Genomic DNA, 15614 nt, shown 5'->3' on the forward strand with positions numbered 1-15614 from the left:
GTAACAATAAGAGGAAATTTTATACTACTACTACTTTGGAAGATACCAAACTGATTTGTTTAATACAGAACACTGAAGGCTCATGTACGCTTCAGATAAACTTTGGAAAATACTTTTTTACACGGAAAAGGGACTGTGAATATTGTCCATTGTCACTTCCATTGAGATGGCATTAGGAAGATGTTTTATGGCTGATATCAATAGGACAGGCAAAACCTACTTCAAGATTCATATTAGTGCCTAATTCTTGTCTTAAATATACTGTCTTAAAAGGTGTGAACCTGTACTTTCAGTAAAGGAGCTGAATACTTTTTCCACCTTTTACTGTGACTGTTACTGTCACTGTTACTGTCACACAGAATTGTATCTCAGCTTTTGAGGGTTGGTAAATTATAATTTCTGAAAGAAAACAACACAAGAGGCAACATCAGCTTTCACATTTTTTCCCATTTATTCCCCCATACACTGTATTTCACCCTGGATGGATTTGGTCACTTCCGGTAGGCAAAATAGGACCGCCCACCGTCGCTTGCGTCACAGGCAGCGTGGCGCTCGCTAAGCTTTTGTCGTAATCGCGCTTCACTGTCACCGCCCCCATCCTGTCAGAGCTAGTCCTGACTAGAAGGAGAGTGGACGTGCTTCTCCTATTTAGCGGGAACAAACGCCTACCAGTACCGGAGCCAGCCGTGCCTATAGCCGCGTTGCGTCTTTGCTTTTACCAGAACCAACCAACTCTGAATTCACATTAAATATGTCTAATATCGTTTGTTGTCAAACGCCTCAGGTAAGAATTTGATTTTTGTCTAAATTATGCTGTTTTGTGTCTTTGTCAAGTCACACGTGGAGAAACCATGAAATCAGTTACTGGTAACAGTAGGTGCTTATGTGGCCATCATTCTTTAGCCACGTATTAATTATGGCATAAAATGAATGGTAGAAAACTGGTGTCTTTGCTTAGATTGGGTGGAAACTACTGGAAATGAATGCCTCTTAACGTTACTGGCGCGAACAGCGTCACACAAACCGCCACTTTCCGCATAACCTTACATCTAGAGATTATTAACGACACGGATGTTTAGCTCAAATTGCCAGCTAACGGAAGCTAATTCTCGCATTGGATAGGGACACATGACAACGACTGAATGTATTCGCCATGGTAATTAAGCCGGTGTGGCTGTCTCATGGCTCCCCATAGCAGCAGGTTGCCTTGCTAGTAGGCTAACATGCGCTAGCTTCCAAGCGTCTCCATCCCTCTTCAGGCTGCTCGGCACCAGCCACATACCTGCCTCGCCTTTAAGCTTAAGTGTTTGTATTGTCTGCAAGTTAAGCAGATTCGTTGGGGGGGTTCTTCCTGACCCAGTTTCTGGTGGCGGGATGCATGTACAGAGTAGCTAAATTACTTCTGGCACACCGCCAGACATCATGGCCCTAGTACATTACTCCACCAGAGGAGGAGGCAGAGAGATGAATGGCATTGCTTTGCAGCGAATGGACAAACATGGAATACATGTCCAATTGTAAGACTTGCCCACTGGGGGATGGCAGGGTGGATAACGTAGCATGGGTACATCCTGTCCTTTACTCACCCTCCATTCAGTGCCATATTGTGTCAGATTTTATGGGCTGTGACCAGTCTTGACATAAAATTGATGCCTCACTTTTGCTGTCGACGTTGAGCATGATCGGCGGTACTGTATCGATTGTCTAGTTAAGGAAATCGCCTAGCCTGAAGAGCTTTAGAAAATAGGCTCCTGGCTCCATGTTACCTTGTGCCATGGCAGTATTTGACCGACTGTTCTGTTAATCCGGTTGTGAGGATGGAAACCACGTGGAAATTTCCCAAAATAACACACTGTAGATTCATGATTTTATGAAAAGAGAATTTTTTTTTTCTAACGTCATCTAACATCTTCACTATCTTAAGTCGTAATGCTCAGACATTTTCATATTTTAATTAATTACGAGGAAATCAATTCTAGTTTTTTGAATGTGGGCAGGGTGATTCTGATTTCTCAAAACGCATTTGACTTTTTCCTCATTTTCATTGTCATCTGTTGTTGCATTTGAGTTATTATAGTATGTCAGCGTTCCGCTGTCCTGTTCAAGTGTGCGTGTTTTATGCAGTGTTTGCTTCCTCCTTCACTTATCTCACGGTCTTATTAGAGCAAGGTTTTCAAGATGTGGTAAATTTAAGTGGTAAATTTCCACACAGTAAAACTGGGTGAAATATCTGGCAGTGCCTCTTTTCACCACTGGAGGGGTGTCAAACAAGCATTGATTGTTAAGTGTCAGACCTGCACTTTTGTGCCTGACTAATCAGATGGAAAAATGGAGAGAGAAAATACATTCAGAGCTACCCTCTGTGACAAATTTGGGAACAATCTCACTCTTTCTCTTTCAGGCTTTTGTTCTTTCTTCTTTGTTCCCTGGTTGTCAAGCGCATGCCCATAGATCAACATATCCAGCTCAAAGTCTGCCTGGCAGTTTTGTGTATAAATAACATTTGTTCACTTACTGACCTGATCTGGATAATTGTTATTTCACCATTCTGTCTAGTTTTCAGTTATGAGTGTTAGGTCCACAGAAGTGACCAAAGGGCTAACCATTTCCCTAGAAAGAAACAATTTAATACACAGGCAGTGTGTGATAGGCTGAACACAGCATTTTTCATGTAGCCAGACTTCATACCTTAGTTCCTGTTTGCTGGTTCCCAAAGTAACACTGGTGATGGTGTAGATTATTATTATTAGAAGATTATTATACAATATCCATATCACAGCTGTGATTACGGCAGCAGCTCTGTATTAAGAAAGAATTGTCTAGAGAACTGACGGCATAGTTTGCCTGGCAGTGCCTGTTGGTTAAGTGTTAGGTGGAGAAATGAGAGGGAAACAAGGCAACAGGCAAGTGTGGTGGAACCATGTGGAGGAGTTCAGCATTTGAGCCTTCACAAGGAGTCTTCTGCCAGATGTTGCGTAAGCACTCAAAACTGGGTCAGTGTTCCCTCCATCCACACACGGACAGGGTAAATTATAGCTTGCCATGCCAACCTTACTGAAAATACAGTTGAGTGCATTGCAAAAAGACTACATTCTAAGATGTGCCCTCGTGCTCGCGCATTTGCCCATCAAAATGTGTGGCACGCATCCCAGCAGTCTTATCTTGGTAGTTTTACCGCCTTTCACACATCTTTGCCAAACCCATAACCGTAGAGCAGTATGACGCCCTTGAATGTTCAGTGTGTGTTTAACTGTCATTCGCATGGCTTCGGATAGGAAACTGTCAAACAAAATTCTGCTAATGGTGAGTGTTGTCAAATAGTGCAATGTACCTTTTTTAGAGCAATCCAATAAATTTTTCATAGTTCATTTTATTCCCTCTCCCCCTTCAGTGACGTTGGCATCACCCACTACTTGTACATTCTGTCCTTTTTATTTTCTCTTCGCACTGTACTGTGTAACTGTTGTCAAAAGGGTAAAGGGATAAAAAAAGAGTTTAAAAACTGTGAGGCTAAATAGTACAATCTCAATATAATTCTTCCTTTTTTCCTTCTGATACTTGACTTGTGGTTATTAAGCTCCCGCTGTGCAGTGTGGTTTTGAGTTTAGTAGGTCACTGGATTTGAGTATTTTGTTTTTTCGATCTGGCTAAGTACATGTATTTGTACAATGTGGGTGATTTTAAATATTGGATAGACGGTAGTTTCTGATGATTGGCACACAAGTCATCAACTTGCATAATGTTGTTTTATCTGGGAGGGAAATATGTAAAGCTAGATTTTGGCGGCATTGTGATTTTCTTGTTAAAGCAATTGCTTGTCCCCTTTTCAACATGTTCTGCTGTTAAAGGGATTATTTACCGAAATGGCATAACTCATGGCAGCAGAAAATAACTGTCGCTGAATTCGAAGTGCGGCGATGTCTTACAACCCAAACATTTTTTTTTTTGTCAAATGAAAACAAATTTCAGAGAAAAATATTACTTCAGTACAAAAGTGCCTGTCACAAATGGACCTGGGTTTGCAAGAATGTGTTTGTATACCTTACCTCCAAACCATCTGACTGTGGAGCAGATGGTTATTATTTCAGCAGCATACAAAGAGTGTACTGTTTGCCTGCTTCAATGTCACTCTGGCTGTCTTTTACATTGTCTGTATTGTGCTAGCAGATAACTATATAAACTGAAGTCTACTCATGGATTGTGTTTAGTGCAGCTGGACAATAAAAGGTTATAGATAACGCTCCCACAAGATTAAAGAATCAGTTTAATTATAAAGTCTTTGTTTTATATTCTCGCTGTGTGCTTGACTAGAAGATTGTAAAATGCCTCTTTTCTTACACTATGATTCATATGCTGGTATCTGAAACCTGACAGATGATAGTGTCAAGTACATTACATGTGCAGCAGTTGAGTAAATCACACAAAGCTAGGCTACCGAGGAAAGCCTTGTCACATGGCGTGTGGATACAGTTTCACACTGGGGCAGCTGCTGTGGTCTGTCTTGTCTTCTCTTCCCATCTGAGATGGTGATAAAAATGTTGGAATTGCAGTATAATTTATTTATGGAGCTTCGGACTGCAGATGGCATAATGGTGATGTGGTTAGGCCTGAAGTTAGGTCAGTTGTGTTCATTTTTGTTGGTACAAGTTAATTTAGTGCACTTTTGTTTCGCTCATTTTGAGCTGCCTTTAAGCTTTACGGCTAGTGAAATCCAAACTCTGTAAATAGCGGAATAAGATATCTTGAGATGGAGAGGTGTGGGATGATATCTATTGGATGTGACATGCATATGTGGGTGGGGCTTGCGGTCCACGGTTGCATGTGTTATGGAGCACCTAGGATTGCCAACCAGAATTCATAGTGCAGCCATGCAGTTGCATAAAAAACCAGACCATCACTCTATCTAACCAATTGACTGGCTTTGGAAATGCTGCCATAAGTTCCTTCCTGCTGCGTTTTCCTTATAGGTCAGTGCTTGAATGAAAGAGTTCCTGTAGGGAGGAGCCAGCCAAAGGGGCTTGTCACATAAGATAGGGCTGGAGTGGCCTTGCTTCAGAGAGAGTGGAGACAGAGCTGAAGGCATGAGACGGATTAAACGGTCTTGCTTTGCCTGGTGGGACGTAGCAGCAGGTGTGGAGATTTGAAGCGCTTAATGGAGACTGTTATAAGGGAGGAGTATCAAATGCGTGGGCTTAGCTACCAACACTGTATGGCTTTTGGTGTACAGCATACTGGAATAAAATGCAGAATTCCAGTTTTCTTCCTGATCTTGATGAGGATAATGAGATGAAGTCAATGTATCTTGAATCAGATCGTCTGTCCTTGAATTTTGTATGCATGTGGGGAATATGGAAACATTGTGAGTTCTATGTGTATGTTTGGAAAATGTTTGGCTTGTGAAAAGGACGCTGAAAGAGTGGAGGAGGAGGAGGGAGGGCGGACAGTGTTCTCATCTGCCATCCCATGCGCGAGGTCGCCTTGATTTACCACGTGGACCTGACTCATGCTAGCATTGCCTGAGAGCCAAGAATAGGCAGCATGAATTTCAAAATAAGATGTTTGCACTTTTTCTACGTAAGAATAATTAACAAAACTCATGTCCCCTTTCTCCTTTTTTCCCTAGGTTATAATGTATGACCAACACAGAATAAGTACAACTCTATAGCCAACGGGATCCCAAGGACTTGATTACAGTCGCTTCAAGCCTGATAGTTTGTCCGTGCGGCTGATCCCCCTCTCCCTACTGATCACGCCCGTGTAGTCGACTGGCATTTCTTCTGACAAATTCCCATCCCTCTCCTTGGGTGAAGAAGACTTAGTTCCCCTGTGATCTCAGTCTGCTTTGCCTACCTTTGGTTCCTGTTCTACTCTCAGCAGTGGTACTTCCCTGGATTTGCATTATTCTGTATTAGGTAAGGCCATGACTAATGCATAGGACAGATTATAATGCACAATGCACATTACAGGCACCTAATCCTAATCCTCTCTCTGGTCATCAATTAATAAAGCCAGCTATTACAATGTTGCACAACTGAAAACATGTTGGAAAGGGTGCAGAAGATGAGCATGCTGGGTAGTATTGTTTTATGTATAAAAGAATAATTCTTTTTTTTTTAATTTTTAATTTTTTTTTTTTTAATCTTTCCTCTTCAGGCATACCATCAAAATTCACCAAGATGATTCCAAATGGTTATTTAATCTTTGAGGATGAGAGTTTCCTGGATTCTACTGTGGCCAAAATGAATGCTCTGAGAAAGAGTGGTCAGTTCTGTGATGTTAGACTGCAGGTACGGTTTAATGCAAGCACACACTCACACACACTCACACACATGGGCTGTTGCACTTTTTCAGGGAAGCCACTGAATCATTCTGTGAAACATAAGAGCAGTGCGGCAAGGTCACCGTAGAGGATAAAATGTTAAAACATGTTTGAGAATACAAAACAGTTTGAGACGCACAATATGTCCAAGCAAGCTAAACATGTGTTTAGTTAAAGAGATATGCTGCATAGTTCCACGGGGCAGAGTGATGAATGTTATCTATTTTGTTCATATTCCAGGTGAGTCAAACTTGGAGACTAAAAAAAAGACTTATTTATGTTGATGTTTTCTGTTGTTCCCACTGCTCTCATACCTCAAGTGTGAGAACCTGTTCCCACCATTTGTATGATAAGACCTTTTGGAAAGACTTTTGCAGCCAATCAGGAAGTAGCTTTATTTTAACAAGAGGATCTAATCCCTAATAATTTTCGTCTCCTAATTTTTAACTACTGATCATGTTGCTTTTTTATGATAGGCAGACTCTCTCTGCAGATCAATATCATGGATTTCATATATCATTGTTTTCTATCAGTATCGTCCTTTAAGAACATAGATAATTTATTTGATTAATTTAGATTTTATTTAAATTTATTTAAATGTTTGTTTTCTCTCTTCATTTGTCCAGGTGTGTGGTCATGAGCTGATGGCTCACCGTGCTGTTCTGGCTTGCTGCAGTCCCTACCTGTTTGAGATCTTTAATAGTGACATTGAGCCTCACGGGGTCTCACATGTCACTTTTGAGGACTTGGACCCAGAGGCTGTGGAGATCTTGCTCAACTATGCCTATACTGCCCAGTTAGTAGCACATTTGGCCTTTGACCTTTTTGTCCCTGATCTTATCATTGCAAAATTCTCAACATTTGAAAATGATTTACAGCCTTGTTTTCTTTGTTTTCTGTGCACAACACAGACTAAAGGCAGACAAAGAGCTGGTCAAGGAAGTTTATTCAGCAGCAAAAAGGTTCAAGATGGAGCGAGTCAAACAGGTATGTTGTTGTTTGTGTGCCTCGATTCAAATCCAGTGAGTTTTAACTTGATCCTTCAAAATGCAGAAATTAAACATGTAATTTACTACAACATCTCACACTCACTTCTCAGATTTGTGGCGACTACCTGCTGTCTAAGATGGATTCCCAGAACGCCATCTCCTTTCGTAACTTTGCCAGCTCTATGGGAGATGCCAGAGTTTTGGCCAAGGTCGACGCCTTTATCCAAGACCATCTACTGGAAGTGTCTGAACAGGAGGACTTCCTCAAACTTCCCCGCCTCAAGGTACTAGATAAAACTATAATATAAGACTTTTGTACAAGTACTTGATACCTAATTTAGAGTTGGAGCCATTCTTTAATCATGAAGCTACCAGGCCATTGGTTGCTGGCAGTTGTCTATTTTAGTCCCTCTTTGCTCTAGCCAGTGTTGGAGGTTTTGTGTTGAATAACAAATACTGGCTTAAGCTTTATATTTTTACCTTTCTGACTTTGACATGAGATTAACAACACTTAGTATGAAGGTGTGCCTCTTATAGATTTTCCTACTGCTAAAGCCAGCTAAGAGTGTATTAAGGGCAGGGGGCTTAGACATATGCAATATTAAGGCCTTGTTGTAGGCGGGTTACATAGTGTGGGTTTGTGTTCAATGTGAGGACTACACAAGGTACTTTACCGAGTCAACTGTCTGAGGCTGTTTTAAGTCGGATAAATCACCTGGAGCTGTGTTGGGTTGGAACCTAAACATGTTTACTGTTAGGCCTCCATTAATCAGGGCCCTGATTTAGGATTTTAACATAAAACATTTGTTAATTACAGCTTCTCAATTATGTCACTGTAAATTGATTATCCTGAGGCTTTTGAGTATTGGGCCAAAAAAATCTGAAGATATCACTTTGGACCAACACTAACACTTGATATTTATTTTGGAAACTTAAAGATTCCAAATTAAAAAATGATTAATTGGAAAAATTATCTATTAGTAAACCATTTGTTTGTTGCAGTCCTAGTTCGTAGTGAAAATCCAATGGTAAAGTCAACCACAAACTTGTTAAATGGCCTGCATTGATGATTATGATCAATGACTGACAGCTATTTAGCCCATTAGGTAATTGCTGGAGTCCCCCTTGGGTCATTTGAAGAAACAAAGGAAAATGATTACGCTTATTTAAAGAGAAGACAAAAAACAGCAACTTGGGTCTTCACCATTCAAACCAGTCCCTTTCTCTTTTGGACATTTCAAATACATTTCATCCAGTAACAAAGTAATGAGTCAAGTGCTCCTAAGGCTCAGGTAAATTAGCAATCAGCCAGTAAGATTAAGTTTTCCTGGTAGTAAATGTCATGGTACTGATTTGCGTTATTCCTGCTGTGCATGAATCTAACTCCTGTTTTCTAACTGTGTTTACAGTTAGAAGTAATGCTAGAAGACAACCTGACACTGCCCAGCAATGGCAAGCTCTACTCAAAGGTGCTCAACTGGGTGCAGCGTAGCCTTTGGGAGAATGGAGACCAATTGGAACGACTGATGGAGGAGGTCAGTACTAGTCATGCAACTCTCAGGTCAATCTTTGATACTAACCTGCCCCTTCCCCTCCTTCTGACTCCTGTTTTTGACATCAAGAAGTCATTAAGGGGACTGGAATAGAAATAGCATGCCATTGTCATGCTGCTATGTCAGGACTGTTCTTTTTTTCCCTGTGATTTGTTGAGGTTTTTGCAGTAAGAAACTCTGTACCCCTGACCCATACTACACATTAGAGGTGAGCCAAAAAGAGCTGCTGTTTGCTCTTGTTTTTTGTTTCCACTGTTCTCTTTTGGGTATGTGGTTGGTTTACATACAACCCCATCTGAGTATTACAGTGCTGTTCTCCGCTGAAACACAAAAACACAGGTTCTCAAAGGTCTGACCCCTGATTCTGCTGTCTCACTGCCACTTTACTATCTGAACAGGTGCGTGTTTGTTGCTCCAGCACTAACAGGCACTCCTCCCCATTGATTTATCTCTCCTGTAGGTTTATTAGCAGCAGCAGGAGACCAGACTGAGGAGCCAGGACTGAGCCACCAGGGTAATGAGTCAGAGAAAAGAGAGGGAGGAGAGGAGCACTACTGCCTCTCAGCAGCCTCTCTTTGCAGCCAACACTGTGCTCCCATCTGTCCATGCCATACATACAGATGCATCCCATTTCTGCATTTAAAAGAAAACATTTCTCAAACCTTTAGCAACAAATAGAATTAATTGTATGTCCCTTTGCAGCACATAACAGTGCATGCTAATACAGGTCTATCTATCCGGTTATGTTAAAGAAACACTCAAATTGGGCATTGGACAGAAAACGGCATTTCACATAAGCATGGTGATTTCTTTAGAGAAAATATATATTTCGCAAGACAACAAATTAATTGTTAACCTTCTGCACTTCTCACATTCTAAAATCTTATAGGAGCCTTTTCCTTTTATCCTCTTCTAAAAAATTTTCCCATGAGATGGACAACTGAGTGACTTCAATCTATTTCCTCAGTTATTTTGTCTGGCCTCAGCAGAACAAGTGTAGTTTTGCTTTTATTTCTTGTTGGATTTAATCTCTCATGAAACCTGGATTTAATCTGTAATGTTCAAGCAATAGCTTGATGGTTGTTACAACAACACTACTGTCTTTAGTCATCTGGATTTGACTGCCTATTGTGGCTGCAATCACAATGACCAACTTCTTCAGCTAGAGGACCGGTTTCCAAGCAGCACAGGGGGAAAGAGGGCCACATGCAGCCCCTCATCATCCTCTTCTTCTTTCTTCAGAAGATTTTTCCAGATGCAGCCTTTAATTCATCACCAGCTCCCTCTTTTTTTAGATGCAAATTAAGAAGAGTCACTGTCAGATACCTTCTTGAGTTCAAACATTTAACCCACTCTTTGCAGTGGCAACAGCGTTTGTCTTTTTAAAGGAAGCTTTGCACTCAAGAGACTGAAGATCCAGGCTTTCGTTCCCTTCCCCCCCCTCCTTCTCTTCACAGCACTGCACAGCACAGCACCCCCCCCTCCTCCTCCCCCTTTCTCCCCCTTATGCTGGGGCTCTCAGTGTGTTGCCATGGAGACAGCCACATAGGTGTGTTGTTCCTGTTTGTCTTTCAGGTGCAAACGCTGTACTACTCACCTGACCATAAACTGGTGGATGGAGGGCTGGTGATTGAGGGGCACAGTGAGGTGTTTGGTGGCGAGGAGGACCACCTTCAGTTTGTGCAGGTACTCAACAGCAGCTTGTGCCTGGCTTCACTGAAATGAAGTCTCTACCACATTGAGCTTGGCAGTGTGTAGCTTTACTGTACAGCTTGTGCCTGGCCATGCATAAAAATACTACACAACCTGTGCCTGGCTTGAAGTAAATATGGCTCATTTAATAGCACAGTTTAGCCACAATGTAAAAGCTGATGTCTGTAGATTAGCAAGAAACGAGCTATGATGCCTGCCTGGCTATGCTGTTGAGCACATATTAAAACCATATTTGATTTTTTTTTTTTTTTAAAAGCTAATCTCAACCAGTTGAGTGTGGGCAGTGATGGCTGTCTCTGCCTTTTTTTTTTTTTTTTTTTACCCTCTACAGTATTTTTGAGTTGTGACTGAACTGTGTGCTGTAGCGTGGTCTGAGACAGTTTGCAGTGCTGTGTTGTTGGCTTCAGATGGCTTGAGATTTCAGTACATACTCGGGACAAGATTAATTCAGGTTCATTATGTCACGTCTACATTAGACCAGCTGGATCAAAGCGTAGGTTGGGTATTATTAGGTGGTTTTAGCCACGGGTGGGCCTGTGGTGCAAGCTTGGCTTCTGTAGCTGCGCTGTGCTCTTGCAGAAGAAACCAGTACGAGAGAGCACCCAGAGACAGATGAGCTGCAGCTCCTCAGGAAGCCTGTCGCCCTCCAACCAAGCAGCAAATGCCCCCAAACAGACCGCCAGGAGAGAGTGGAAGTACATTGCCTCTGAGAAGACCACAAGTAAGTGTGTTTTATGAATTACATGTGCTGTATGTGCACAAGTCTCTCAGATGCTGCACAATAACAATAGGTGAGATTAAATTCAAAAGTCTGGTGGCTTTAAGACTTGAAAACTAAACCACTTTACTTGAAAAGGCATAGGATCTTAATTTGGATTTAACTTCTGGAATTTGTTTCAGTTTATTTTTTCCTCCTAGAATTATGAGCTTAATCTCAAAACCTTTTTTTTTCCCCCTCAAGAGACTAAAAATCTTAAATCTTTCCTCCAGACAACACCTACCTGTGTCTGGCTGTGCTGGACAGTGTGCTGTGTGTGATCTTCTTGCATGGTCGCAACAGCCCTCAGACCTCTCCCTCTGCCACCCCCTGCCTGATGAAGAGCCTCAGCTTTGAGGCTCAGCCTGAGGAGCTGGAGGAGCACCCGCTCTCTCCCATGCATTATGCTCGCTCCGGCCTGGGCACTGCAGCCCTGAATGGAAGACTCATCGCAGCAGGTTGGTACTACAACAAGATTTAAATAAAAAGTCTGTTATCGTGTGAGGTATATCATTGGTAGAGCTATATGTAGGTCCGTCTTCACATACTCTATAGCTACATGCACTCCTGACTTAATATTCAGTGACAAAATGACCTTAAGGTGCTCACTTCCTTGTGTAGCATCAATGCCTAAACTGAAACTTGGTTTTTGTTGGGCTTAAACTTCTTTAGTCAGGCTGACCATTTATTTTCAGTTTAAATATGGGGAGAAAAAAAGTGCAAAGGAAACACAGTATTCTTTAAGTCTGATCCTGGTACATCTTCCTGATCTTGCAGGAGGCTACAACAGAGAGGAGTGTCTGAGGACTGTTGAGTGTTATGACCCCAAAGAGGACCGCTGGACCTTCATCGCTCCCATGCGGACTCCAAGGGCTCGATTCCAGATGGCTGTACTCATGGTACAGTACATCATTCATCTTTATCTCAGAGTTATTGACTCTACAATAAAGTGACACTTTGAATATTGGCCTAGAATTGCACCTACTCCATGTGCAAACAGGTTTCCCTTGTCTTGTGCAAATACTTACCTGCTACCTGTTCAAATAGTTTGGTTTCTAAATTCAGTTACCTTAATGTTAGTAGGTCCCAAGTATATAAGGCAACAAAAATTTATATGAGTATTTTAGTGTCACGTTTATGTATCACCTCATGACTTGTCCATTGGAACCTCTCACAGGGTCAACTGTACGTGATTGGAGGTTCAAATGGGCATTCTGACGAGCTGAGCTGTGGGGAGTCATACGACCCACATGCTGATGAGTGGGCTCAAGTACCAGAGCTAAGGACAAACCGCTGCAATGCAGGTCAGTCCCTTCTGCAAGTTTTAATGAGCTGATTGATGCATATCATGATCTCTAAGAAAAATGAAGAAGACTCTTTTAACTTTGTATCTGGTTTAGTTCATTCCTGTCTTCTCTGTTTAAAGGTGTCTGCTCCTTGAACAACAAACTCTATGTTGTGGGAGGGTCGGACCCCTGCGGGCAGAAGGGCCTGAAGAACTGTGATGCTTTTGACCCTGTGACCAAAACCTGGTCCAACTGTGCCTCCCTTAACATCAGTATGTGTCCACACCGTCCCATGTACACTCCACCACATTTCATTAAGATTGATACACATTTTTGAGACACGTCTTTGTATTTTTTTTTTTTTTTTTGTCGTTTGTTGATGGGCGTGAAGGCTGGTGTTAGTCTAGTGAAATTTGCATCCTGAGGAGAAATGAAAAATTGTATTCATGAAGCAATTTTTTTTCCAGGGAGGCACCAGGCAGCAGTGTGTGAGTTGGAAGGCTTCATGTATGTGATTGGAGGGGCGGAGTCGTGGAACTGCCTGAACACTGTGGAACGCTACAACCCTGAGAACAACACTTGGACCCTCATAGCTCCCATGAACGTCGCTCGCAGGGGAGCCGGCGTTGCCGTCCATGCAGGTAAGCCCACGACCAAAACATGGATGCTGATTGAAGCATTCATAAGTTGCAACCTTTGTGGCGTGTATTTAGTAGATGAACATAATGTCATGTGGGAAGCTGACAAAGTTTCATGTTGTAAAGAGGTAGTTCTCTGATGTTGATGTCTCTCATTCTGTCCAGGCAAACTGTTTGTTGTTGGTGGCTTCGATGGCTCTCATGCACTCCGCTGTGTGGAGGTGTATGACCCCGCTCGCAATGAGTGGAGAATGCTGGGTAGCATGACATCTTCACGCAGCAACGCAGGGGTGGCCATGCTGGGCGAAACCATCTACGCCGTGGGTGGCTTTGACGGGAACGAGTTCCTCAACACGGTGGAGGTGTACAACCCTGAGACAGACGAGTGGAACGACTGTGCCAAGCCCCTGTCTCCCCTCTCTGATTGAAGGGGGGGAAGACAGGGAGGAGGAGGGAGGGGGGTGGGGTTGGGGAGTTTCACAGTGCTTCACCGTTTTCCAAACTAACAGGCTTAGTGACGTAATCGTGTTTCGTGACGTTCTGTGTGTGTGTATGAGCGGATATGTATGGGTGGGGCTGGGGGATGTTGGGGTGAGGGGTCTTCAGTGAAGACTGGCTTATATTTGGGTGGGAAGGGGTGGGTGGGAGGGTTGTTGCCCAAAGCAACATGACGCCTTTGCATATTGCATACAATGTTTTTTTTGTGCTGTATATATTTTGTTTCTTCCTCATTTTTTGTCATATGCCAACATTTAATACACATTTAGTGCTTTTCTTTTTCTCTTAGAGTTGAAAGGTTTGTCACTTTCATTGAGGGTTTTCAAATGAGCTATCTACTGTTGGTCACTTGGAAGGTGGCAGTATGGAGTGGTGACGATTGACTTTTGAAAGTTAAAGTTTATTTAAGAATATTTCTGTTGTGGAAAATGTTATTTTGCTCACATATTTAAAGGTCAGTGGTTTGAAGCCTTACTCAGAGTGAGAGTTGATAAACACCCGTCATGGCTTTTTGTGTCATTTAAACAAGCTGGATTGCTTTTTGAATCTTAAATGATGGCCTTTTTTATATTTTTTATACACTGCTGATTTACCAATAAAATAAAAGTAGTAGCAGACAGCTTAAGTCAATGAATCTAACCAGTGCCAGTTTTAGTTAATTTTTTGTGCACGCACAACCATGCTTCTGCTAACGAAACTTTTGTTATTGTGATTTTAACTAATTGATGTATGTAGAGATGCAGTTTACTGAAGATCCTTCTTTTCTTTTGTGTTTTAAAGTGTCAGGCATTGGCAGATTCTTCTGGAAGGAATGTTAAAGCAAGAAAAGTATCACATTTGTAACATTTCTTAATTAATAAATCATTTAAACCAGATTTTTGTCTCCAGATGAACGACTGCTTTTTCTCTAAATGTGTGTAAATTTTTCTGAGTGATGTTTGGTAGTAACTTGGCCATACAAACTTAAAACTTTGAATATTAAATGTTGTAGCTTTAACCAAGACACTTGTAAGGAAGAGGTGCCTGGTTGTGGTTTACTTTAGGCTTTAGCATTTTTAAGAAATGCCACTAGAGGCAAGAAGCCTTGACTTAAGTGTCAACAGCTGATTTTAATGACCCCAAATTTAGACTTTATTGCCACCTCGTCTCCCCCTGGCTCTACTCTTGGAATTACTGAAATTGCTGTGTCCTGGTCATTGCTGCCTATGCTTTCATTGCCACCATTTTCCTCAGGGACTATCACACTAAGCCAGGTTTTTTTCTGCTCCTCTAAGTGTCTTTTAGGGGAGATTATACTAAGCTGGCTAACAGACCTCAGCAGGAAGGGACGACGACAGTCACTCTGGGCTGTGAGTGTTGAATGTGGACCAACTGAGCTGGCTGCATCTGCATGACCTCAGAAATCATTGACTGCCAGTCAGAATTGGTTAAATCCCTACTCTGTGCTCATTCACAAGTTAGCCTCTGATAATCTCTGCTGAGACACCTGACAGTTGCAGCAAAAAAAAAAAATCATACAGGCCACGTGCTACAGCAAGTACAGACTAAATACAGACACTGACGAATGTCATTTTTCCTTGGCCACAAATACAGACGCTGATGTCCAGTCACCCCTTCTACCTTATACAGTGAATTAGGAACATTTACTTGCCACGTTTAGCTGGCTTCCTCTCTCTGCTTTGGAGTTATACAACTCTTGGAGGCCAGACACTGACCCAAAGAAGTGGTAACAAATTGATAAAAGCAATTCACACTTAACACATGAAACTATTCAAACCCAGCAGGTCGTTCTTCCTCTGCGGAAATTTCCACTGCCTCAACAGTCTAGGATAAATGCTGTTTCACCTTAGCCAGGGGCTTG

The 15614-nt window shown here is 42.0% G+C and overlaps 1 protein-coding gene across 1 annotated transcript; it reads left to right on the forward strand.

Annotated features, from left to right (window-relative positions):
- Nucleotides 1-614: 614 nt before the first annotated feature.
- Nucleotides 615-13726, forward strand: ivns1abp (influenza virus NS1A binding protein). Its single transcript, XM_022765493.1, has 15 exons — nt 615-784; nt 5624-5912; nt 6154-6287; nt 6946-7115; nt 7231-7306; nt 7419-7592; nt 8718-8843; nt 10437-10547; nt 11154-11295; nt 11565-11789; nt 12109-12230; nt 12509-12635; nt 12758-12889; nt 13085-13258; nt 13421-13726. The coding sequence occupies exons 3-15, from the start codon at nt 6177-6179 to the stop codon at nt 13681-13683; spliced, it is 1953 nt and encodes a 650-aa protein (XP_022621214.1). The 5' UTR covers nt 615-784; nt 5624-5912; nt 6154-6176; the 3' UTR covers nt 13684-13726.
- Nucleotides 13727-15614: the final 1888 nt, after the last annotated feature.

Source organism: Seriola dumerili, unplaced genomic scaffold (assembly GCF_002260705.1).
Source record: "Seriola dumerili isolate Sdu_G_001 unplaced genomic scaffold, Sdu_1.0 BDQW01000002.1, whole genome shotgun sequence".
Taxonomy (NCBI): Eukaryota; Metazoa; Chordata; class Actinopteri; order Carangiformes; family Carangidae; genus Seriola; species Seriola dumerili.